Below are 25,343 nucleotides of genomic sequence, written 5' to 3' on the forward strand. Positions count from 1 at the left end.
CACAAATGTTGATTTTGTTTTTTCATTTTTCAAATTAAATACTTAAAATGAGGGGTAGAAATTAAATTGCAAAATTTAATATGTATAATATATGTGTATATATATATATTTGTTACGACTAGCTAATTGTACAAACACATACAAATATTTATATATTTTATTAAATGTATAATTTTTCTTTCTATTTTGTCAATATTTTTATAACAATAATACACCATATATAATATTTATATAAATATATTTTTTCAACTGACTTAGACTATGTTTTATTATTGTTTTTGAATGAGCTTCATTGTTAGTAAGTTAGTGAGTGACTAAGTTCTTTAGACATTTACACACACGCACAGCTAAAACATTTCTAAATATTTTCATATATTTCAGTGATGTAGTATTATATATGACGATCTAGGCCTTATTATGCTGGTGTTTGTAGTGAAGTGTAGCTTAGTTTCATTTAGGTACATGAGTCTCTCATTAAATAAGATCTATCAGAATAGAGTTAAAACACACATTGATAGCTCCTCTCTGGTATATGTAAATATGTATCTAAACTTTCATACAAAATGTGTAACAAAAACAATTTCAACCAGAACATAGTTGTGAACAAATGAACTGCATGACATTTTGTGATGTATAAAATAAATATATATATGTGTGTATATATCTTAAACAGTAAATAAATACATTTCTCTCAAAACATCGCTAAATATATAACACTTGAATAATATACGTATGTAGGTATGTCTGACAAATATACAAATCAAACATATATATATATATATATAGGCTAATAACTACGTTAACTTTTCGGTTATGACAATGAGTCTCTCAACAAACAAATCACTCCATAAATCAGTTACAAAAGGAACTATAGTGTATGTGTATATACAATCGGTGAATACTGTTTGCTCTATTGCTAGGAAACGCTTTTTGTAAGTAGTTGTAGGTGCTGGACAAAGTCCGTCCGCTTGTAGGAAACAATTTATGTTGGCTGAATTTGCATTTCGTCTCAAAAGTAAAATTAATCCATAAAAATAAATATCTATAAAATGTATATTTGTAATATAACTAGTACCATATATCAACAGCTAGGCGTATAACATTTATATTAAAACACGTACGTCTTGTTAATACCTTGCTTAAAAATATTATTTTTTTGTTAGACTTTACACTTAACAGCAATAGAGCTCGATTTCTTTACACATAGTCACTTAGAAAATATATTTGTTTTATTTTTTAAATTTATTTCTTATGTACTGCAGCTGGCTTCGTTTTATTTGCCACTACAGCTGCCTTGCTGGTTGTAGCACTACTACTACCGCTTGTTGTTGATGTAGTTATTGTTTTTTGGGACTTGCCACTTGATTTTGTTGGACTAGTAGTTGTTGGCTTTGTTGCTGTGGCTTTGGTGCTCTTGGGCGACATGTTGCTGTTGGCAGTTGGCTTTGATGACATTGATGCTGTTGTCGTTAGGTTGGGCTTCGAAGTGGCTGCTGCTGTTGTCGGTGTGTTGGGCTTCGAAGTGGCTGCTGCTGTTGTCGGTGTGTTGGGTTTTGAAGCTGCTGCTGCTGCTGCTGTTGTCGGTGTGTTGGCTTTTTGAGCTGTTGCTGCTGTTACCGTAATGCTAGTTTTTAGAGTTGCTGTAACCGTTGTCGGTGTGTTGGCTTTCGAAGTTGATGCAGTTGCTGTAAAGTTAGACTTTGAAGTTTCTTCTACTGTTGTCGGTGTGTTGGCCTTTAGAGTTGCTGCTGCTGTTGTTGCCGGCATGCTGGGTTTTGCAGTTGCTGCTGCTGTTGCTGTTACGCTGACCTTCGAAGTGGCTGCTGTTGTTGTCGGTGTGTTGGCGTTTGGAGCTGCTGCTGTTGCAGTAATGTTAGCTTTAAGAGTTGCTGTTGCTGTGTTGGCCTTCGACGTTGATGTAGTTGCCGTGAAGTTAGTTGAAGTTTCTTCTACTGTTGTCGGTGCATTTGCCGTTGCTACTGCTTTTGCCGTTATGTTCACCTTTGAAGTGGCTGCTGCTGTTGCCGTCATGTTAGGCTTTGAAGTTTCTTCTGCTGTTGTCGCTGCCTTTGCAGTTGATGCTGCTGTTGTCGGTATGTTGGGCTTCGAAGTGGCTGCTGCTGTTATAGCTGCAGACTTTGTTGCTGCTGCGCTGCTAGTAGAGGGTTTGCTTGCTAAGCTCTTTGTTGGTGATTTGGCTGTTGGTGCTGCTGTAGTTGTTGCTTTTGTGGCAGCAACCGTTGTTGCTGCAGTGGTTATTGCTTTTGTGGTAGCAGCTGTTGTTGTTGTTGGTTTTTCAATATAGCTCACGATTGTTGCAATTGTTGTGGGGGCCGTTCTAGGATCGGACATGTTGCAGGCAACAGCGACGGTGGATGTTTTTGTTATTATTCTTTCAGTCATGTTGCTAGCAACAGTTGCTGCTGATGTTTGCTTTTTTATATTGCTGCCTGCTTTCGTTGGCGAAGTTGTTGCTAATTTTGTGCTGCTAGCAGCAGTTGTAGTTGCTACTGTTGCTGGCTTCGGAGTGTTGCTGGTCACAGTTGTAATTGCTATGGCAGTTGGTTTTGTCGCCTTGCCAGCAACTGTTGCTGTTGGCTGTTTAGCTGTAGTTGCAGCAACAGTTGTTGCCGGCATTGACGCTGTTGCTTTACCGGCAATGCCGCTTGTTGTTTGGGCTATTGTTGTCGCTACCTTAGTGGACGATGCTTGTGATTTGTCGGCAGTAGCTGATGTTGTTGCAGTTTTAGCAGCAGCAATGGTTGTCACTGGCTTGGCGACAGTTGCACTGGGCACAGATTTTTGATTTGCTGCAGTTGTGGCAGTTGCAGATCCACTTAAATTTGCAGCTGTTGCTGCGACTGTGGTTGCAATCTTGTTGTTATTGGCAGCAATTGATGTTGTTCCTTGCCTTTCGGCTGGTATGAAAGTGGATAAAATTGTGCTTGGCGCTGAGCCAGCTGGCACAGCAGCAATTTTGCCAGTTGCGCTTGCTGTTGTTGTTGTCTTTTCAGCTTCTGTGGCGCTGACAGCAGATGTCGTCGTGGGTGTCATTAGCTTTGCTGCTGCGCCTGTTCCCCCCACAGCAGCAGCATCTGCTGCAAATGTACTCATAGTATTGCGTTCACGTCCGCTGTTCAATGTACCTGTGGACAACACTGTTGTTGTGTTGCTAGCAACAGTTGCTGCTTGCACATTCTTGTTATTGGCAGTTTGTGCGTTTTCCATCGGCTGCTTGCTGCCATTTACATCTGCAGTTGCCTTGTGGCGGCCATTTTCGGTTTGTTGCGGCTTATTGCTGTTGCTGCTGTGACGCGACGATGTTTTCAATATGCTCGGACCCGGCACCTTGCCCACCGTCATGGGCAGCACGTCAACGTCAACGCTGGCTAACGGTGACGAGCCAGCATAAACTCGCTCTCAGAGCTGCATAGCATCGTCACGATAGCCGTTCTCGTTGCCGTTGGCATTGCCATTGCCACTGTCGTTAATAGTCTCCTCGTATATTCCGTCTTCTATAGGTGCGCTGCTTATGAGTATTTGCGTATTAGTCACACCATCGTAGTTCTGGCTCTGATAGCGTTCGGCATGCAAATTGACACAAGGTCGTCCAGCTGGCCCCCACTCTGCAGTGGGTTTCAGCAAATGCTTGAACCGCTCCTTGATCGTAAGCTGCTTTGATGCTTTGCAGAACTGCTGCAGACCCACCAAGAATATAATGAGCACAGGCAATAAGCCAATGAACCAGCCCACTGTATCTGCCCACAAGGGATATACATAATGACCATACTGCGCTGGCTTGTACTCCACCCAATTGAAGAACAAAATAAACTAAACATAATGAATACAAATCAAAGTATTTAGGCAAATTAGAGCTGTGTATATAGCAATTTACTTACCAGCAGCGTAGCTGGCGTTATATAGCGCCACATGGTGCTCCAGAAAATATTCCAGCAGCGCGACCGCTTGCCTATCATGCCTTGTATATCGTTGAGGAAACGCTGTGAGCCATAGATCCAGGCAATTAAAACACACTCCGATATAGCTATAAGCAGCACAGACCAATTGGCAGCATATTTATCCATCAGCTGCAGCCAATACATGCCACTCTGCAAGATTTTGTGTTAAGTATCAGTGTTGCTTTTTTTTTTTTAATTATAATGCCAAATCGCAGCTGCTTACATTGGTGGTGAATCCCAGGCCGCCTACATAACCAAATACGGCAACAAAGAGCACGACCCAAACTTTGAATTGTCGCAAGTTGGGAAACTTATCCAATATGGCTGTAGTAACGGTCTCCATTAGAGCAAATTGCGAGTCTAGGCCTAGAGTGAGCAACATGACAAAGAACAGCACCGACCAGACGGGTGAAATGGGCAAACGTGTGACGACCTCCGGGTAGACAATAAAAGCCAGACCTGCGCCCTGATCCACAACCTTTTCCACCTCCACCTCCAGTTCGTGAGCGAGAAAGCCAATTATCGAAAAGATGACCAGGCCGGCAAAAAAGGATGTGGCTATGTTGCAAAAGGCCACAATAAGCGAGTCCCTGCAAGGCGCAACAATAAAACATAAGCAGAGGCCGCAATAATTTGTTTTTTTCTTTGAGCTTAAAAGCTGCGCTTACTTGTAGCAATTGTTGGAGAACTTGTTGTAGGAGGACAGCGTAATGAGACCGCCCCAGGCGGGGCTCAATGCAAAGAATATCTGCACGGCAGCATCACCCCAGACCTATATGCAATATCAAGTTGACTTGCAGTCTGTTTATAGAATGTAGACTGTAGCGTGTAGACTTACCTGCGCATTAGCAAGCTGAGCCCAGTCGGGCGATAGGTAAAACAATATGCCTGTGCTGGCACCGGGTAGCGTGACACCACGAAAGAATAGTATGACCAGAACCAGATACGGAAAGAGCGCTGTAAAGTAGACCACCTTGCCCGAGGACTGGACACCCTTGCACAGGCAGAGAAAGACTATAATCCAGGCAATTAATAAACAAGCGGCCAAGCTGTATTTAATGCTGCCGGTTTCCTCAATTCCCGAAGACAAGCCAAGCACAAAGTTGCTGTCGAATAATGTAAAGGATACATTTAAATATACATTTAATTATAATACGGTAAACTGTATTTATATTCAAGTCTGATCGTATTTATATTTGCACATTTGCACTTTTGCTACGCGATCGATATTCGACTTTTATTTTAATGTGACCAGATTATATTTACAATAAAAATACTAAATGACAACTAAATCGATAGCATAAGCTATCGATAGTGATAATGCCAAGCAGTTATTATTCAAATTTTAGGCCGTTTATAATCAGCGTAATGCGAGAAAATATATATATAGTTTGATAACTTATACTCACTTGAAATACTCCTCAGCAGGTGGACGCTTGAGCGCATGTAAAGCCAATCCGGTGATGTTGTGCTCATCCGCATAGGTGGCGTTATAACAGTTGCGTAAATAGTATGTGCCATTGACGGCGTCGCACTGATCGGCCATGGCATAGGAGAAGCAATCTGTCAACATGGAATGACAAGTGCAAGTGCAGTCAATTATGCATATAAAGTAGCAGCCAAGCTGTTTTTCATATTTACCAACTTTCTGTTGGACAAAAAATGTGCAGAAGTAGGGGCAGTGCGACAAAAAAGAGATGACAAAAAGGCAACGGCAATGTTTGTGCTTTTGTCTTGCATAATTAAAAGGACAAAGTAGCAATCAGTAAAAAGCATGAAAGGGGCGTGCCTTGTTAGCCAGTCAAGTTGTTGTTGTTGTTGTTGCTTTGTCACGTTGTCAACAAATGAACAAGTATATGAACAGCAAATGCCTGTTAACACATATACCCTAATGAAAATAGAATATGAAACTTGCTTTCTTATTTATAAGCCCATACGCTTGCAGAGACCTTAGTCTGTCATACCCTATTTCAAGCTTAATACATTTTTAAAGAGGTAAACATAACATAAAACAAACCTCGACCGGACAACGCTTGTTTGTTAAACGACTACCGTTTGTTGACCTGTCCCATGATTAAGTTTGAAGAGCACATTTTATGAGGTTTACGTCACGCAAATTGCTGCCACATTTAGCTGCAATTTATTATTCAAATTGCAAACTGCTAACAAAGTTCAGTTAAAGGATTAAGAAGGCGTCTATTATATGTAGGAAGACAAGCCTGGCAACTATTGATTTATTATAGGTCTTTACAAGTTAATACGAAATCCAACTGCAAAGCAATTTTTATTGCCAACTGTTTCAATTTGCTGCCACTAAGCCTTGCACTAATTTGCTGCTTAGTTTGTCATTGATGTGGTAAGTGGATTTAAAAGATTGTCAATCAACACAAAAGTTGGTTGCGAACCACTTTCCAGGCAGCCTTGATATGTCTTTGTGGCATATGACATATGAATTGTGAAGAGTGCCTGACCAACGTTGCGTATGCGTGTTTTTAACAGCATTTTTGGGCGTAGCTTGAGCTGACTTGCGGTTGGCAGCAGAGAACTGACTTTGAGTTATGTGTGTGCTGCTGCTGCTGCTGCAGTTAGCAATGTTCGCTGCTGTCCTGTTATGTCCTTGATTGTGGGCCAACGAGACTGGTTAACCGCAAAATTCACAGCTGCACTTAATTTCCGCAATGCACAAATGTCAACATGGTCAGCACCTTGGACTGAATGTATTTTCATTGTGGCACGCTTTGCTTTAAGAACAAATCGTTCTAAAAATAATATGAGTTGTTAGTATGAAAACAAATCTAGGAGATGTGAAACTAATTTCGTGTTTGCGGTTAGTGCCTAGTGCCTGAAATGAGCTTATGGATTTTACTATGCTATGCAAATGAATGAGATTCGCACCCACTCAATTCAAGTGGAACGTATGAGAGTTAAGCTTAGGTTACGCTGCATACTCATCTACTAATCAATCAACAGCAGCAACAGCAGCTTGAAAAATAAGAAAATTGAATAAAATGTTTGGGCTTGTGGTTTTAGGCAGGCTTCAAAGTGTTTACACGCCGTTTAATTTGCCTGTCTGCTTTTATTTGTTATGCAATTAATTTTATCACACACATGCACATACACGTGCGCATGTATTGAGATAAATTCAAAGACATGCATAGCTAGCTTAAACCCGTAGATACAAATCATGTAAAAGTTTGCACAAGCAACTGGCAAAAAATTTGTCTGCCTTTCAATTTAGCCCCAGCCAAGCGTGTCTCTCCCTGCTTGCGTATGTGTGTGTGTGTGGGTGAGTGTTTATGTCAGCATCTTACATTTGATTACAAATACACGCACACACACACACTTAAACGCGCTAGTTGCTTATGTAAGGCATCTTCTGAGGAAATTGCCATTAAATTTTGTGACCTTTAAGTTAGCTTTATTAACCTTGAAGCTTTTTGCTGCCAGCTGCCAAAGTTTTTTTAAGCACCTAACTTGATTTTCGATTAGCTGTCTGTGCAACTTGCGTTTAATTAAAACTTATATAACAGCGCAAAGTTTTTATATATTGCATATGTTGCTGCTCTCTAATAATTGTTTATCAATAAATTGCTAATAGACCGATATCGCCTTAGCCCTTAAAACTGTTGACACACACAACGACAACGCTGTGTGTGCCACAGACAAGTTTATAAAATATTGACATAAAACTTGTTTGCCTTGCTGTTTGTGTTGGGATAAACGCGTGTGAGTGCCGGACACACAATCAATGGACAAACAAGTTAAACACATTTTAATCATGACCGTAAATGTAAACATTTATCAACTAAATAAAAAGTAAAGTGAGACGCAGACGGCAGACAGACAGGTAATGCTGTCAATAGATGAAAATCCGTAAGAAAATTGCTTGTCCTTAGCCAAGATTTATTATACATATATTTAATGGCAGCGAGAGACTGCGCGTCGGCTTTGGCATAATTGTTGTCATTTATAAAAAATATATAAAAATAATAATAAGAAATTGTTGCCGACTCGCTGTTATTGGATTGATTGCGAACAAGTCTGCAGCAAATGGCGACCCGCAGCGATATCGATTTCTAATGCTCAACAAACGGAAATGCCAGCGACGCGTTCCTTCGCCTTTGGCCCCTACGGGTCGCAATCGCTCCCATCAAATGGCGGCCATATTAAATCATGGCAAAGTGCGCACTGCTTTAAGGGGATCTGTCTGTGTGGAGAGGGGTGCAGGGAGGGGGTGGCAGGTATGCTTAGGGTGTTGCTGTGTGTACACAGCATAGTAGCTCGCTGAAGCTCATGCAAAACTTTCAATGGCATTTGACATTGTTGTTGTTGCTGCTGTTGCTGTTGCTGTGGCTGTGTTCTTGTTGCTATTATTACTTGTATTGCTGCAGAGAGCGCCACTTGAGTGTTAAGCGAGAGGCAGAGCGAGTGAGCCAGATAGTGTGAGATTGTGTGTGTTTTGGAAGTGCTGCTGTGGCAGCTGTCATAAAATAAGCTAAATACGCCCGCATAAAAAAGGCAAAAACGGCAAAAGCAAGCTGCTCAACGTGCCGCAACTTTTGTTAAACTCTGAGTTTACTCACCATAGATTAGGAGCAAGGGCAATACCAAGGGATCACAAAGTGTCACTGTATCCATCTACAGTTTCGATTAATATTTATTCAACCAAAGTTAAACTTTAGATTTTCAATTAATGTTTCAACAGACCCCCGGGCTTAACTTTTTTAAGGCCTTGTAATTGTTATGAACTCTCATAGTAGCTGCTTTTATGAATTGCTAAGCAGCTTTCAAGCTTAAGCATTTTAAATCAATAAATTCATATACTAAATTTCGACCCTAGGGGCCGCCAACGCATTTGCTGGGCTTGGGATAGATAAAGATATTAAATAATAAGTAAGCTGTGAACTATCCGACTTAAGTATATTTTATATAAGAACTTGCCTTCAATATTTTTGTTGTATTAAAATAAGTATTAAAAGCAGACGCAAACCTATTTTACTATCCCATAATTTATTTTTCGTTTAACTTTTGTCGAATTAGCGTTTTTCCCTCTGCTTGCTAATCATTTACAATTTACAATTTAGTTTTATCCTTTTCACGTGCGTCAGTTTTATATCATCTAAATTAGATTTGTCTCTCGTTATCCGGAGTGTTCATAAAAACCAGACAGATGGACTCGCAAACAATCAGAGGAGGCTACCGCCAGTCTGCATGGAAAAGAACCAACACAGGAGTTCTGATTTATGTTTATATATAAAGCAACACCACATAAAAATAAAAATCAACGAGCCACGTCGCTTAGTTTTTATTGCGTCTGGCGATGCTGGTCCATGGAGCTCATGGAGCTGTATGTTTATGATTATCATTTTTGGACAAAAGTTACTTTTTATTGTTTACGTGTGTGCGTAACTTGCAAATGAATAAACGCTGAGCCCGCTGGGAAATTGAGCAAAATCTTATATAAAAACTGGCTGGCGCTAAGCTAAAGTTAAATAACAACAATAGTTGTAAATTGGCTGAGCAGTTCGATGAAATTTACCATTGGGTCATTGGAATTAACTAGCACGTAGCTTTAGTTATAGCTAGTTATAATTTGGGCCACGTGTGCGGCCTGCTGGCGCCTGACGCTCAGACAGCTTTGCAATTTACTTAATTTATTGCATAAAAATGCTGTCACTTATGGCTGTTTGTTTTGGCCAAAGACACCACGCCCCCGACCTGTGCACCAAAAAGTGAATTGCATAAATATTTTGTTGACTTGATTACTCACGCTCAGTGCTCCACTCGGGCTCGCAGTTTTGCCAAGGTAGTTGCGTGCGAAACGAAGCAAACATATAGAAGATGGTCCAGGCAATGATAAGATTGTAGTAGAGCATAACAATGGCGGAGACAAGCACCATGCCAGTGCCTAATCCGCGGAAAAGCGGACAAAAGCGACGATACACGGCCACAGGACCCAGCGCAGCATACTGTCCAAAAGATAATTCCATGAACATTAGTGGCAAGCCTGCTATAATCAGCATTATCGTAAAGGGTATGAGAAATGCACCTGCAATTCATATATCATAGATTAATTATAAATTTTGTACGCTGCCATACGCTAATACGCACCGCCGCCATTGTTGTAGCAGAGATAAGGAAAGCGCCACACATTGCCAAGGCCAACAGAGTAGCCCAGCAGCGAGAGCAAAAAATCGAAACGTCCCGTCCAATTGCCACGCTCCGGCTCTGTTGCCTCAGTGGCTAACACATCATCGAGCGTAACTAAGGCTGTGCCCGAGGCGCAGCCCGCAATGCTAATGGCCGTAGGCGTTGTGCTCAGCTGCGGCGCAGTGGTTGCCTTCACGGTGGAGTCCTTGCTGGCTGTTGCTGCTGCCTTTGCGGATGCATTACCGGGACAAATAACTGCGCCAGCACCAGCTGTCTGCGGCGACTTGCGTCCACGACGCTCCTTGTCGCAGCTGATCAATAGTTCCTCATTTTGCTGCAAGCAATTCAATCAATTATGTTAGTTAACAAAGTTGCACAGCTAACGTAAGCCAAAACAATTGTTTATTTTCTATTGCCTACTTTTTAGCTGCAAGCGCAACACTAAAAGTTGTTAATAATTAAAGCTGCATGCAAAATGAATTCAATTTCAATTTACCTCCCACGAATCGACTTCCAGCTGTGTGCTCGATTCTTTATTTGGCTTGAGTGATTTCGTTTTTGATTTTGTTTTTGATTTCTTGTCCATTTTATAAATTCAAACTGTTCAGCTGCGTGCTCAAAACATGGCCACTGTAAATAAAAGGCAATAAAATATGTTTATTAAATGCAGCACACACACTATATTGCTTAGGCTTGTCAATTTAATAAATGTGAAATTAAAATCAGCATTATTGCTCTTCACAATTAATTTAGTTGCATTTACACTTCGCTGCAATTCATTTTTGCATGAATAATTAAATAGATAGTGTTAATCAGCGCATGTAAACAACAATTAAAATTTTGCCACCTACCGCGGCTGCGTTGTGTGAAAAAATTTCCATTAAATTTGCACTGATTCGTGCCACTTAGCACTTGCAGCCTGACATTGAAACTAGCAAACAGAAAAACCTTCACATTGACACTCAAAAAGGCTTGCAAATTTAATTTTATACAATTCAAGTTGATGTAGGCCTGAGCACATAATATGGGATTGGCAGTTGCTTCAACGCATCATAATTTAATAAGCTTGCGCTCAGCTTAAACAGAGTTGAGTTGCCACAAGTTCAATTAGACGTGGCTACTTTAAAAATATTATCAAATATATGTAATGTGCGCAGCAATTTAATTTGATATTTTTTGAATCACTTGGCGCAAAATTCCAGCTAATTTCTAATAGCTTAACAGTGCAAAAAACTAAGCTGCCACTCATGGGTGTTAGCTGACAAACACAAACACACACACACACTCATGCTTTTTATGTTTGTGTTTGCCATAATATTAACTGCGAGAAATGAGATGCAATGAGCTGCGATATGAGGAGATGAGCAGAGATAAATGTGACACTCTGTGTTTTAGTTCTTTGGCTGTTGGTCACGTTTTTCCAGCGACACTTTGGCTTTGACACTTTGTGTGCGTGTGTGTGTGTGTGCCAGAGAGTGTATGTGTGTGCTCTCGTTGTTATTTTATGGTTTTTGTTTTTTTGGTTTTTGCCAACAGCTTTGATAATTAGGCAGCCAAATGTGCATTTAAGTGCTTGAGCAGCAAGTGTGTGTTAATAAATTGTGTTTATACAAGAGTGAGTATTCGAAAGTGTTAGAAATGTATGTGAGCTTAATTAGGGTTATTTATTTACTAAGTTGTTTTTATATAATGTGCAGTTTAGGCGGAAGCAAAACTTTAAACGCAGTTTAATAGAAATCACAGTTTAGTTGGTAATAATCAGATATTTTAGATCTGGGAGACTAACAAAGATTATGACCATTAAAATGTTTTTTTTTATTAACAGCGAAGGCACCAACTTCATTGCAATCAACAAATTCCGCTTAGCTTAGTAGCAGCTTTTTGAATTCCCTTTAAAAATTATTGTATGTTCAGCTTACCCGGAAGTAACCAGTGCAAAAAAGTTTTATTCATGCGTCAAGGACTTTTCTAAGAACTAAGTAAGCGCACCTAAGCTGACCTAAATGAAATCGTTAAATAGCATAAGCATAACATAAATATTTGCAGCAAAGCTAACTGACATTTAAATACAATTAAAAATGTATTTTTTTTTTCTTTGATCCACAACATGCTGCTAATTCTTCTTTTCCTACTGTGGCAGGGCAAACAAGTTGCAAACAGTTTAGGGCTTAACAATTCTAGCTTCAGCTGGCTTTCTACCGCATTTATGTTGCTATTGTTGTTGCTGCTGCTGCTGTGGTTACAACATCCTTAACTGTATTGTGCTGTTGTTGTGGCTGCGGCTTTTATGCTATGGTATTTGCTAAGCAAATAGTTTTTAATGATTCCAATGCCTGTGGCCAGTTTGCCATGCATGAGGGTTCCACGTGAATACGAAAAATATGCAAAGCTAACAAAATTGTTGCAAATATTTAGCATTGTGCAAACTGATTTGTAATTTGTGGCAACAGTGTTGTTAACACGCTATTCAACTGACATTGAGAACTTTTGCTGCTGGGCAACAACAATTAAATACACTTAAATACAGCTCTGAGCTTGCTAAAGTTACTTGCATCAACTGCTCTTAATAAACCGTTTGCCCGAAAGCGTATTTCAATGGAATTGTAAAAGTTTGCGTAAAGCAGGCAACTTTTCCCAGCTACTTAAAGTAATTTGAGTTAGCCGAGTAATATCAGCTGAACAATTTTCGCATTAAGTTAAAGTAAACGTTGTTGCAAGAACTCGATATGAAAAGCTAAAGACTTAATGGATTATACCAAAGAGCATTTCTATACAACAATGTGCTATAGCAAATTTATTTGTTATTTTTAGCTCGAGCAAGTGAATTCTAGCTAACAAATGCATAAATAGCATAAAGTGCTATATAGCAAACTACTGAAAACAGATTTAAATATTATAAGTGAGTTTAAGCTGGCGCAAGCAAATGAATTTCCGGAATATGTTGCTGTTGGCAACTTTAGCAGCAAATTGACACACACACGCACATAAGGATATATATATATTTATATGTACATATATGAAAATATCATTTATAAAACTTTTCATAAGCCTTGTTAAAGCATTTGGCAATGTTGTTGGCACTGCCATCACAACAAGTTGCTGAAACTAGTTAAATTGCCACATCATGCTGGCAAGCTATATTACAAAAAAACAAACGCAGCAATTAAGTATACGCATACGCCCACAGCAACAAGAGTTAAAAAACAGAAAAGTGATAAAGAGAGAGAGAGAGAGAGAAAAAGAAGGGGAACTGGCTTTGTGCACCAGTCGTTTCGTTTGTTTGGTCAATTCGAGTGTGAAAACGCTGTTGAGCTCTTTGCCTTATTGTTGCTCCAGTTATTGTTGCTGTTGTTGTTGTTGTTGCAGCTTGCGCTTGTTTACATACACATGTACACAAACGCACACACACACACAGAGACCGAAGGCACAGCCATTGACCTTGGGCTGCTGCAATGTGCAAGCGCATGGAACGAAACGCATTCCCAGCCAAAGTCCTTCGCAGCCAACTGGGCGTGGCATTGATAGCCCTGCGCCTGCTGGGCGTGGTGGCATTACAGTTTTACAGATTTTTCCGGCATCTTGTCAGCCCAGCAGCAATTGCCGCTTTTAAATTTGCATAGCCTTGGGAAATAAAATAGTAGTCGCAATTATAGCATGTTGTGCATAAAAAGCCTTGGTTCGTCTATAGTTTGATCTAAGAAAACGGAAGGCAACATTTGCAAGCGAGAGCACAGCATAATATAATGTAGTATGCTTGAACTAGTCTAGTCATAAATCTTTTGTTTTTTTTTTACACGTGCATGCATCATTGTCATCATGTGTGGACTACACATTTCTGCGAGGACTTTAAGTGGCTATCAGTAGATGACAAATAACTTACTAGCCGGAAAGGTAGCGCGTTAAAGGGTAAGAGATGCAGGTGAAGGGCACTAAAATATTCTGCACTTGATCCCTTGAAGGTTGTATGCAATCAACAAATAAGGACAATAGATTCAAACACTTGCTCTCTTGTACATTTCATTTGCAACAACAATAATAACAACAACAACAACAACAACAAATGCAATGTCAACAAGAAGAAGCACATTCATTGTGCACTAAGCACGTATAGCAAACGGCAGACAACACTTGATTCTGCTGCTAAAAACAAAAAAAAAACTATAAAAAAAGCTATTGCAACTGTGCGTATTGTTTATTGATTATGACATGCGTATGTCTTCTTCATATACGACGCTTGGTATGTACATGTAAACATTTCAAACCATTAAGCAAATTCCTTCAAATTGAAAATGTCTTAACATCTTCTAGTTCGCTTGCTGTTGCCTTTACCTTTTTTATGCGCAACGTTTGTCAAATTTTCTTTTTTTTTTTTTTTATTTTGCCTTGGCTGGCAACTTCATATATAAAATATTCATATGACAGACGCTGGCAGTGGCGTCCTAGCCCCAAGCTGCTGTCCTTGCTGGTAATCGCAAATTCAGCGCTAAATCTCAATCAAAATGCGCGTAAAGTGGCATTTCAAGTGATTTTTATGAATTCGAAATTTTGTGTCAGTCTTGTCTATTAAATGCTAAAAGCATAAAAACGTCGAAAAGAAATAAAAAATGAGAAGATGAAATCGCAGATTCAGATGATTTAAAATGCAACTGTATAAGTCAGACAGCTCAGCAATTTTGGTTTGGTTTTAGTGATCTTGAAATGACTGTTGAAAATTTTTAAGTATTTACTCAATCAATTAGCCAAATAAGCAATGTGCAACAATATGATGACTTTTAAATGAGATTACTGTGAAATTGAATACAGACAGCTGCGAGGTGGCGAATAGCCAGCCAAATAGCTAACAATTTGAATTCGATATCATTATTTTGCAGCATCGATGTAATCGATATCCTCTTGTTTTTTTGTTTAAATCTCGTACGCAACACACTGTCATCTACTTTACCAATTTTAGCAATTTCATTTAAGCTGTGCAACTTTTAATGGCGCCAACTGCACAGAGCTTGGTGCGCCTTCCTTACCTTGAGTAGACGGCAGACAGCGCATTTGAATTTGAATTTCAAAAGCAAAACTGCAACAACATGAGATAAACGAACGCTTGGCATAACTTTGGACCAACAGACTAGCGACACTTGCTAAGTGAATTAATGTTTTTTTTAACGTTTTATTTTTAAAAAGTTTTTGAGCGTTGTGTGTATACAAAAATTATTTAATTTATACATTCTACAAATGTCGGCTACACCTTGCGTAATGTAATTGTAAACAAGTGCACGCAGCGTCGGTATGTGTGCATATGTTGTTACAAAAAAATAAGAAATTTGCAATTTAAATGTAATTTCTTCACTGTTTATTTTGTTAAATGAGTGTGGATTGCGCTGGTTTAACAGCCAGCGGCAGCAGCTCATAAATATAATGCATATTGTTCGTTTGTCCTTAAATGCTAACAGCTGCATGCATTTTCTTAAAGTATAATCAAAGTGCCAAATAAAAACAAAAAACATACGTTTGCCTGGCAGCGACAAATGCCAGATTGGTTGACGTAATATTAATTTATACTGTATAAAACAATAAGGCAAGAAAATGTTGTATAAGACTAAATATAAAATTGTTTTTAAATTTCTGTTTTGCTGTGCATTAGTTTGCAAGCATTGCAAGCACGTTTTGTGGCCTACACAGCCAGACGGATATATATTTATAATTTTTAAGCTTTTGCTTTGTTTTGAATGCAGTTGAATAAAAATTCGAGTTTGCTAGCGCGAGAGACATGATTTGTCTGCGTTTTAAATTTTATTAAACAATAAAACCTTTTTCTGCCTGCCAGCCAGCCAGCCAGCAGTTGGGTTTGCGTTGTGTCTTCAGCGATATCGCCTAGCACATCTGTTTTGTAAGTCCACTTTAAAGCTTTAGCAGCCCACTCTGGTGTAATGCAGTCATAAACATGGTCATTAACGAAATGGATTTGGGCCAGCGCACTCGATGCATTTTCATTACTGGCGCGTTATTAATCATTGTCTGTCAAACGAAGTGCGAGCCGCAGCACCACCACAATGTAAATGGAAGTGCGCGCGCTGCAATGAGCCCAAACAACTCCAGTCGCACACACAATCAGACGCACAGGATACTGCTGCTGACCGCCATGGGCACATTGGCTCTGTCTGCGATGGGTTGTTTGGGTGAGTCGCTGCAGTGAGTGTGAGCTAATAAATTTAACTTAAATATCTTCGATATTGTCTTTAGGCTGCTGCTGCTGTTGGTGCTGCCGCTCGTCGCGCCACAAGGCTGATAGCCTGGACGCTTATGCTCCGCGCTCGCAGAGCATTGTGTGGCCACCATTGCCAGAGGAGACGGCCTGTGTGCTGGAGGTGACCTTTCTACATGCGCCCAATGCTGTAGATTGCATTTGCCGAGCCTGCTGCCAAGCCAGAAATATAATTCGGATTGAAAATTGGTTTAACTCTACCGAATGTTGACATGAATTTATATGTAACACATTTTATTTAACGAATTTAATAAAAACATCGAAAAGTAATTATTGAATTCATTGAAGAAAACAGAAATTGCTTTTGCAATTGCATTTCCTAAATACTCAAAGTTAATTAAATTTGCACAAGTGACACAAATTTTAAATTTGTATTTATTTAAATGATCAAATCGCTTAAATTGTGATTGGAAAAGTCAGACACTTAACAGAAATTACTGGTAACAATTAAAGCCCGTCTCCAAGGGCCACTGCTTACAGCTGTTTTTGTCGTTTTATGGCTTTCTAACGCTAGCTAAGTCTTCTTGGTCAATACGCTGCTTGTGTTTGCTTTAGTTTTTGAGCTGCACGCTAAGGGAGCGCATTGAAAAAAATCGTTATGGCATTCTTAAAGGAATTTTTAATGTTGCTGCTGCTGCTGGCAGCAGCTAATACACAGTCTTTTCAAACGGCCAACAATGACACAGGCAAGTGCTGTTTGCGTTCTTACAATATACGGAAAATTATAATTATTGTTGCAGATTTTAATTGGAATTTCAATAGCAGTGAAGCCCACGATACTGCTGGCCTTGGAAATACTACCAGCATAGATTCAACTAACAGCTTTGCGTTGCCAAATGACCAATTAATGAAGCTGCTACTTTTAGCCTTGTTTTTGCATATGACGGCTGTGGGCATAGGTAAGTTTGTTATGTAGTTGCATTAGGCAAAAAATTGTACTAAATTTTTTCGTAGGTACCGCTATCTATTGCATTATCTATTACAAGGCGCGTAAGGCTAAAGATAAGCTGATTAAAGCGCATCAGCTAGTGCAGTATGCCCGGGCTCGACAACATGTTCCAAATACTTTAAATTGCGTTTGTGATGGCTGTGGAATTGCTAGGCAAATAATTCTGCAGCAAATTGTTCCTTAACAAATAAAAAATGCAAATATTTAAATGTTATATTTTTTAAATGTAGAATGCGCGATTGCCAAGCGATAAATAGTACCTTTATCGAAAGCCTGTTATCGTTTTAGTATAAATGTCTTGCAACACTGGTGTGGCGCAAGCGCAGCCAACTTAGCTTACGAGCCATTGAATTTTTGAAGCTCGTTTTTTATTTATCATAATATTAATATAAAGTGTGAGCGAAATGCTGCGCAACTTAAACTGCTTGACAATTGACGACAACAACAATGATCAGACCAAAGACAGTATTAATTATGAGGTCCAGGATGCGGAAACTTTTCGCTTTGCCGATCATGTGCGTCCGCTTGTAGCAGCAAACTGCTCCGAGTACGCCGTAGCGCATTCAAATGTGCACCAGCAGCCAGTGCGTCAGCTTTGCGAAATATCCTTTCTGCCGCACATATTGCAAACAATGAGCCGTTTGAAATTGACGCAAATCCTGCGCTTGCAGAGCTATGCTTGGCCACATTTAAGCAAGCAAGCCGGTCATGGCGCTGTTTTGGTAAGTGCGCCACGCAGTGGCCGCACGCTAAGCTATGTGCCGCCGCTTTGCCAGCAGGTGTGCATAATGCTAACGAAGCATCGTTCCGTTAGCAAACTGGGCTTTGAAGGTCCTATGGCTATAGTGTTGGCTGCCGACTTGGGTCGAGTGCAGCGCATTGGGAGCTTATGTAATGGCATGTTGCGAAAGGCCAAAAATGAGGAGTGGCTTACATTAGCGCTAATGGTGCCTTCAGCGTTCACACCGGAGTTCTTTTACCGTCTACTCAATGGTGTAGGTTGTCTGGTGGCCACGCCGGCGCAGTTACTTTGGCTCTGCAGCAATTTCGATGTGAAATTGCCCAACTTGAGCTTTTTGGCTTACGACGATGTGGATTTAATGGTGCCAGAGCAGCTGCAGCAAGCGCATCACAAGCTTAAGTCGCTGGCCCAGCAGCGACCACAGCTGGTAATAACAACGCAGTCCTACAATGTCAAACTACTGGCCATGCTGCGTGACTTTAATGATAAAATGCTGTTGCTGTTTGGAGACATGCTGGAGGCGGCGGCTTACGGCGGTGTACGCTTAAGAATATCGCTGTTAAAGCACGAGTCGAAGCTGCAGAACGTGCTGCAACTGTTAGAGCAGCGTCCACCGTTGGAAAAGCGCACTGCTATCTACTGTCATAAGGATAAGGACATACGCGAGCTGGCGGATGTGCTGGAGCTTCATGGCTACTGCTGTCTGCCTTACTATCAGTCAGCGGATTGGGAAGTGCGTGAGCATGTTCGACGTTGGATGGATGACAGCTGTGGTGAGCTGCTGCTATGTACCGACAACTGCCCGGAGCTTGATATGCGCCACGTACAGACTTTGGTGCATTATAGTCTAAGCGACAACTGGAGCAAGTTTAAGCTGCGACACTTGGCGCTGTCCGACAATCTGCACAACCAATTGGAGCAACGTAAGGCTTTTAAGTTATTAAGAAACTTGCGCTTATAGTTGCTTTATCTAATTACAGCCACACCAAAGCAGCTAGATCAGCAAACAGGTAAGCGGTTCATCAGTCTGCAAACCAAGCTTAATCTTCTTTTATTATAAGATTCCTTAGTTTCGCTGGTGCTGCTGGATGAACACAACAATAAACAGTTGCCGCGTCTGGTGGACTTTCTGCAGCAGCATCAGGCGGTGGACGAGCGCATTGTGCAATTATCGCAGCAGCTACGCACGCGGCTGCAGAGCGAGAAATGCAATGAGCCAACTTTATGTGATCTGCTGCTTAGCTTGGGTCATTGCAGCGATTCCCACTGCGAGCAGCGTCATCATGTGTTGCCATGCGAGCGTGAGCTGCCAGCCGGCTTGCCCTATTGTGGCGATGTCAAGCTGCAGTTACTCAAGGCATACTCGCCCACGCATTATAGTGTCCGTCTGCTGGAGCATTTACCACCAGCTGGAAAGTGGCGCAATCTGCCGGCGCGGGTTACACTGGAGTTGGAGTTGCAGCTACTGCAGTCGCAGAAGTGTGTGCGTCACTGGCCACCGCGTCCTAAGCAAATCTGTGTCTATCGCAATGCCACGGGCTTTGAACGCGTGCGCATCCTGTGCGTAGCGCACATTGAGAATGTGAATCTTTCACGCACCGACGTGGCAGTGGAAGTGCAGGCTATGGATGTGAATACACGCAGAATCAAAACAACCAGCGGCGATTTGTACATATGCCCAGAGCCGCTGCGTGCTGCACCAGCGCTGGCCATGGATCTGCGCATCTTGGGCCTGGTGCCCTATACGGGTGAACGCGAATGGCATAAAGAAGACGCAAATCAATGCGCAAAATGGCTAAATGCAGTGGCAAAACCAAACTTCCTGCAGGCCAGCATAGTCGTGGCTTTGTCTCACACAATCTTTGTGCGTGACCTGGCTGCCATTAACTATGCGCCGTCCATGAAAATGTTTGTGCGTACTTTAAACATGTCCCAGCAGTTGGCCGAGAAAAAGCTGGCCAAGAAGTGTCAATTGACCGTCGACAGGCTAATGACATTATTGAACGTGGCTGAGATTAAGTTGAACGACCAGCAAGAGGAGCAGCAGCAAGAGCAGCAGCAATCAAAAACTGCTTGCCTTGACTATCAGAAGCATCAGGATGTGCTTAATGCTGGCAGCGCGTTGCTGCAAAAACAAACCAGAGGCAGAGGCAGAGGCAATGCCATTGCACAAATGGCATTACAGCTGGGCAGAGAAAATCGTTTGCGCATAGAGCAGGAACAACAGCAGCAATTAGACAACAAATTGAAGCAATTGGAACAGCAGCCGCAGTTGCAAACTGAGCCGAGGACTGATAGCGTTCAGGCGTTTTTCGACTGCATAAGAAAATGTGATCTACTAGATGCAGAAGAGCGACAGCTGAAGCAAACTACTGTCACCTGCTCTCTTCCTGATCCACAATTTCACATGGCAATGCCTAAAAATGTGGTGCGTCCCCAAGTGAGCTATTATCAAACTAAGATAACTTTGGAACTACAATTGCTGCTATCCGACGATAATTTGCAATATGAAGTAGTTTTGTTTAAGAAAACCAATTTGGGTTTCTGGACGCTGGACACGGAGCCTACGCAGCAATGCATATTGAAACTGCCTGGACCGTTTGTAGAGCTCAAACATTTTATGCGAGGACGCACCGTTTACTTGAGCGTACTCAAAGCTTATGCAACGTCATATCCACTGGAATTTAGTTGTTATAAATTTATGAAGCCACATTATGATAAGATAAATGCATATGAAGAACAGCAGCATGTGCGCGCCAAGCACTTTGAACTGGATCTGCTAGAACAGGGCTATGTGCAGAAGCAGAAACCGCAGTCCAAGAGAGACGATGAATTGGCAGACGAGGAGCCTGCTGAAGAGGATTTGAACTATTGCAGCAGCAATGGTGAAAAAGTAGAGCGTGCTTATAACCGCAATGAATTTGAACTCAGTTAAATAAAAATCGATAAATTGAAAGAAAAAATCAATAACTCAGTAATTATAAATAATGTTGCGTACATTTCGAAATGTATTCACCTGTTTACAAGTCTCAACCAACAACTTGCCAAGCACATTTAATTAAACCTATTGTCTGCATATTGCAAATTAATTGAAAATATGTCAAATCTTAAAGTGAATAGCTTGTGTTGCATATAGATATGTACAGCTGTTGTCATTGTCATTGTTACTGCTTGTATTGAAATCAAAATGCACCTGACTGCCTGCACACAGCTAAACATATGTATGTCCATGTCCATGTCTATGCAGCTGAAGTTGGCAGGCTGGAATGGAGGAGCAATGCGGCTGTCAGGACACGTTCTGTGTGTCATCACAGCACAAGCAGCAACTGCGCAGTGACAACTGTAACTGTATACACTAACTCGGGCAATGAATGTCATACAAAATCATTTCAAGTTATCACAAAGCCAGCCAGCTTATGTAGTTGGCAGGAAAACTTATGAGCAGCCGCACAATGAAATGATGAATTGGCATTGAATTAAATGTGCACTGATTTAAGGTAAACTGAGTGTTGTCAAATATCAGTTATCCAATCAATTCGGAACCTCAATCTGCAGTCAAAGCGCAGATTTGCTGAAAACTTCTTTACTTTTAAAAAAAACTTTTATTATATTAGCAGTTGTTGAGTTAAGCTTAAGACTTTTTTAATTTTTCTTTAAGCAATTACTTCAAAAAACGAGCAGCATCAAATAAATAATAATAAATAAATTTAAATACTATTCATCTAATAAGTTATGTAAATAATCATATTGATTATATATTAAAAAACTTTGTTGCTCTGGCAATACCAATTTGTACCATAGAATTTAATTCTACGCTACAAATAAAATAAATATATTAAAAAAATTTAGTTTCAGCCGTCTGGTGCTCAAACTCTCTTTAAAACAAAGCTAATTCGAAATTATTTTGCAGCTTTAAATTTGTTATATATTTAAGAACATTTGTATTAAGGCTAAACAAAAATAATATAAATAAAAAACATCATAGTCAATAGTTATATTGCTTTCAATAGATTTTGATTTTGTTTAGTTTTCAGCATAGAGCTGCTTGTTCAATCTCCAACAGTCCATACACAACTGACCTACAAGTGGCCTCGCCTGCTGCCTTACCTGCCAGCCAGCCACCCACACACACCCACACACATACATGTAAGAGGATATGCTTGTAAACAAGCCAACAGCTCTGCTAGCGAGAGCAGCGCTGCTCGTTTCTTTCGTTCGCATGCACTCGATCGCTCTTTGTTCTTTTTTCTTCTTTGCTCTCAATAAAACTAAAGAGTGCAAACTTTATTCAGTGATATTGAATTAAATTACCAAAAATATTTCTAAATTTGTATTGCGTAAATATAAAAGTAACTGTCTTTGTTGTATTGAATTCTCAAGGTGCGCTTAAGCGCACATAAATGTCAATTTTAGCAGCAAGTAACAATTCCAATTCAAGCGGATATGTGCATAGACTGCATTGTTGTAAAAATTGTAAGCAGCAGCAGCAAATGCATTAAATACAACATGCTGCAGTTTGTGGCAGGAGGAGGTTGCACAAGCTGTTTAACAGTTTAGCCTTGTTGTTGCTGCTGCTGCTGCTGTCGCTACTCGGTCTAAGGTCAAAGTTCACAAAGCAATATAATAATAAAAATAAAAGTTAAGCACACACTAAGCTGACTTTGTGTTGTTGTTTTTTTTTTTTTTTTTGTATTTTTCTTCACATCCTGTGTGTGCGTTGAGCTTAAGCTCGTACGTGAAGCGTAAATATTTATAATTCGCAGCATTGAAAACTTGTTAAGTTTCCCAAAAAAAGCAAAAACCAAAAAGTTGCAGCTAACTTGCTGCCACAACATGCTCAAGCCCAGCTACAATATTTTTTTCATATATAATATATATATATCTATATCGTGTATTTCTTGTGCAAGGTCATGGTGTGAATGTTACACATTGCGCACAATTTTGATTGGTTTATTTGTTTCATTTTTGTTCATTGAACAAATACATATAGGATTTTTCTACGGAAATATGTAAATATGCGTAATTCAGTTGTTACAGCTCAAATGAAATCCACCAAAAACAGTTCGAGAGAAAAATATTGTGCTCTTGCTATGACATTGAACTTTCTACTTTCTACATTATTTTTTTTTTTTTATTATGTATAAAAAAATCTGTGCACAGTTGGCACTCTTCTTAAGCTGCCAAGTTTGCCGCATATTACGCATACGACATGGCTGACAAGTGAGCCAATATGTCAACTGATAACCATCAATCAAACTTTGAGACTTACAGCGTATGCATAAGTTTTGCTTAAACTATATTTAGTTATATCAATAAGTCAGCAACTGTCAGCAGCATAAGTATAAACAAATGCAAATAATTTAATGTATATCATTTCACTTACCTGTCAATAATTTTATGGCTAATTCCGTGTGGCGTTAATTGAACTGCAGTGACTATGCAAAAGCCAAAAAGTGAGTTTCTTTTTTAGTAAATAAATTGAACGAAGACAAACAGGACATGCCAGTCTGCGTGTGTGTGTGTGCAGAGGAAACAACGCACGTTTACGTCGAGCAGGAACCAGGAAGGAACCAGGCACAAGGCAAACACACAGGATGGCAAAAAAAAAAAGAGGCGACGACTATGCTCTCGTCAGTTTGCCAAGGACAAGTATAGTAAAGGTAACTGCGACTAGTATAACAAAAGCCAGAAAAGGATGCACGCATAGATAAGCATTCCAATAACAATGAGCTAACAAAAAAATAGAAAAAAAAAACTTTCTTTCTTGCCTCAATTTCTGCCAGCTGTGGCAGCACCCAGGGCACCCAGGCACCAGGAAGCTGGAATTAATTTTCCGAGTTCGTCTAACCTCGTACCAGAAAATTAGGAAAAACTTTTGCCACAATGCTCTTGACGCTGCCCCTGCCCCCCCACAAAAAAAAAAAAAATTGTTACGCAGCCGTAACCTTTTACATTTCAAATCAATTGCAGCAATTGCTGTATTTGTAATTCGAGACAAAGGACATGCGAGAAATTGTCGAAGCAGCTGCAAGTGTTGCCTACTTTTGAGCGCGCTTAAGTTTGCCTCAACTCTAGTTTGTATGCCTTGTCTGAGACTTGCAGTAAAATAAATATTGCGTCTGGTCAGTAGCAATAGTCTGTGGGCAATTAGCTGTCACTCTGTCTGTCTGTCTGTCTGTCTGTCTGTTGACCAAGCCAACGCAGTAGGCTAACTGACTTATGTTGCAAACCATGACCTGCATTTGATTTGATGCTGTGTGTGTGTGGCATACAAAGGTTAATTGAGTTTGTCAGGTTTAACGCGCGAGCACACGGCAAATCCTTTGGCACAACTGAAGCTTTTATAATATCATCAACCCAGTCCGACTGCAGCCCCACTTTTAATTGTTTTAAAATAAGTCTCAAAGGCAGTCACACACACACACACACTTGCAGTTAAGTTAATTATATTTATTAGCACGCGTCTTACACAACTTTGTTAAATGTTTTAATTTCTTTTTTGTTTTTTTGCACTTGTAACTGTGTCTGTGTGTCAAAAGTTAGTTGTTAAAAGTTGTGCTAGTATAGGTAAAATAATAATTTGCTACAGTTTAAAGCTGTAGCGTCTAAATTGGCGAATAACTCGAAAGCAACTGAATGGCCAAATGCCAAATGAGCTACGGGCCACCCACACAAGCAGCAAAAGCTTAAGCGAGAGCGAGAGCTTTGACAAAAAGCGCGCGCTCACTCGCTTGCCATAAAGTTTATGGCAAAACGCTCAATGCAATCGACAGCGCAGTTAGCGTTACAGCTGTGCTTTGTTTGTTGTTGTTGATGCTGCTGCTGCTTTGAGTTGATGTACTCCCGCGCAAAAGCTTTCAGCATTTAGTTATTGCTTTAAACATTTATTTATTTAATTAGGCAAATATATATTTTTTGCTAGCCTACAGGCGCTTGAGCTCTGCCTCTGCCTTATTCAGCAAGTTAACACATGTTAAAAAGCTGCTGCTATGCTGCTTACTGCGCTGCTGCTGCGCTGCTCACCTCGACCTAGACACTGAATGCAAACTTGGCGCATTTGCCAGCTGCTAGAAAGAGACGGCAGCGTTTTCAAGCACAACGCGCACTTATTATTAAATGATGCGCTCTCTCTCTCTCTCTCTTTCGTTTTTTATGTAGGTGCTGTTCGTTTTATGGCAACAATAGCGCTTTTATAATCGCCTTAAAACAGCGCCTGTTGCAATAACAATAATTGCAAACTCTGCGCACAATTGTTAAATTGCATATTGCTTAGATTTATGCAGGAAA

General features: G+C 40.3%; 4 protein-coding genes across 5 annotated transcripts; 3 read left to right on the top strand and 1 right to left on the bottom strand.

Moving 5' to 3' along the window:
- Positions 1-725: 725 nt before the first annotated feature.
- LOC108596614 (mucin-12) lies at positions 726-24,666 on the bottom strand. The gene is given in 11 exon segments (XM_017982555.1): positions 726-3,831; positions 3,900-4,109; positions 4,183-4,549; positions 4,628-4,731; positions 4,798-5,065; positions 5,369-5,522; positions 9,730-10,008; positions 10,071-10,443; positions 10,606-10,739; positions 23,440-23,491; positions 24,526-24,666. Coding segments are annotated over 9 exon segments (4,434 nt in total). The 5' UTR covers positions 10,696-10,739; positions 23,440-23,491; positions 24,526-24,666; the 3' UTR covers positions 726-1,242.
- On the top strand, positions 15,886-16,605 carry LOC108596611 (CG4763). 2 transcript variants are annotated; one of them, XM_017982552.1, is made up of 2 exons: positions 15,886-16,279; positions 16,344-16,605. In XM_017982552.1, exons 1-2 carry the CDS (start codon positions 16,045-16,047, stop codon positions 16,574-16,576), a joined length of 468 nt encoding a protein of 155 aa, XP_017838041.1. In that variant the 5' UTR covers positions 15,886-16,044; the 3' UTR covers positions 16,577-16,605. The 2 variants fall into 2 exon arrangements, with proteins under 2 accessions (XP_017838041.1, XP_017838042.1); XM_017982553.1 differs by having other exon boundaries at positions 15,886-16,155.
- Positions 16,926-17,523, top strand: LOC108596613. The gene is made up of 3 exons (XM_017982554.2): positions 16,926-17,051; positions 17,106-17,264; positions 17,320-17,523. The coding sequence occupies exons 1-3, from the start codon at positions 16,964-16,966 to the stop codon at positions 17,496-17,498; spliced, it is 426 nt and encodes a 141-aa protein (XP_017838043.1). The 5' UTR covers positions 16,926-16,963; the 3' UTR covers positions 17,499-17,523.
- On the top strand, positions 17,719-20,997 carry LOC108594834 (putative ATP-dependent RNA helicase BoYb). The gene is made up of 3 exons (XM_017979971.1): positions 17,719-18,979; positions 19,037-19,066; positions 19,118-20,997. The coding sequence occupies exons 1-3, from the start codon at positions 17,719-17,721 to the stop codon at positions 20,989-20,991; spliced, it is 3,165 nt and encodes a 1,054-aa protein (XP_017835460.1). The 3' UTR covers positions 20,992-20,997.
- Positions 24,667-25,343: the final 677 nt, after the last annotated feature.

This window comes from Drosophila busckii, chromosome 2R, assembly GCF_011750605.1.
Source record: "Drosophila busckii strain San Diego stock center, stock number 13000-0081.31 chromosome 2R, ASM1175060v1, whole genome shotgun sequence".
Lineage (NCBI taxonomy): Eukaryota > Metazoa > Arthropoda > Insecta > Diptera > Drosophilidae > Drosophila > Drosophila busckii.

Bases quoted from the DNA above. Each gene is read 5' to 3' on its own strand.
- LOC108594834 (XM_017979971.1), top strand. From the start codon at position 17,719: ATGCTGCGCAACTTAAACTGCTTGACAATTGACGACAACAACAATGAT. The intron at 18,980-19,036 runs GTAAGGCTTTTA...ATCTAATTACAG, and splicing joins GCACAACCAATTGGAGCAAC to CCACACCAAAGCAGCTAGAT. The intron at 19,067-19,117 runs GTAAGCGGTTCA...TTTTATTATAAG, and splicing joins GCAGCTAGATCAGCAAACAG to ATTCCTTAGTTTCGCTGGTG.
- LOC108596611 (XM_017982552.1), top strand. From the start codon at position 16,045: ATGGTCATTAACGAAATGGATTTGGGCCAGCGCACTCGATGCATTTTC. The intron at 16,280-16,343 runs GTGAGTCGCTGC...TATTGTCTTTAG, and splicing joins GTCTGCGATGGGTTGTTTGG to GCTGCTGCTGCTGTTGGTGC.
- LOC108596613 (XM_017982554.2), top strand. From the start codon at position 16,964: ATGGCATTCTTAAAGGAATTTTTAATGTTGCTGCTGCTGCTGGCAGCA. The intron at 17,052-17,105 runs GCAAGTGCTGTT...TTATTGTTGCAG, and splicing joins AACGGCCAACAATGACACAG to ATTTTAATTGGAATTTCAAT. The intron at 17,265-17,319 runs GTAAGTTTGTTA...ATTTTTTCGTAG, and splicing joins TATGACGGCTGTGGGCATAG to GTACCGCTATCTATTGCATT.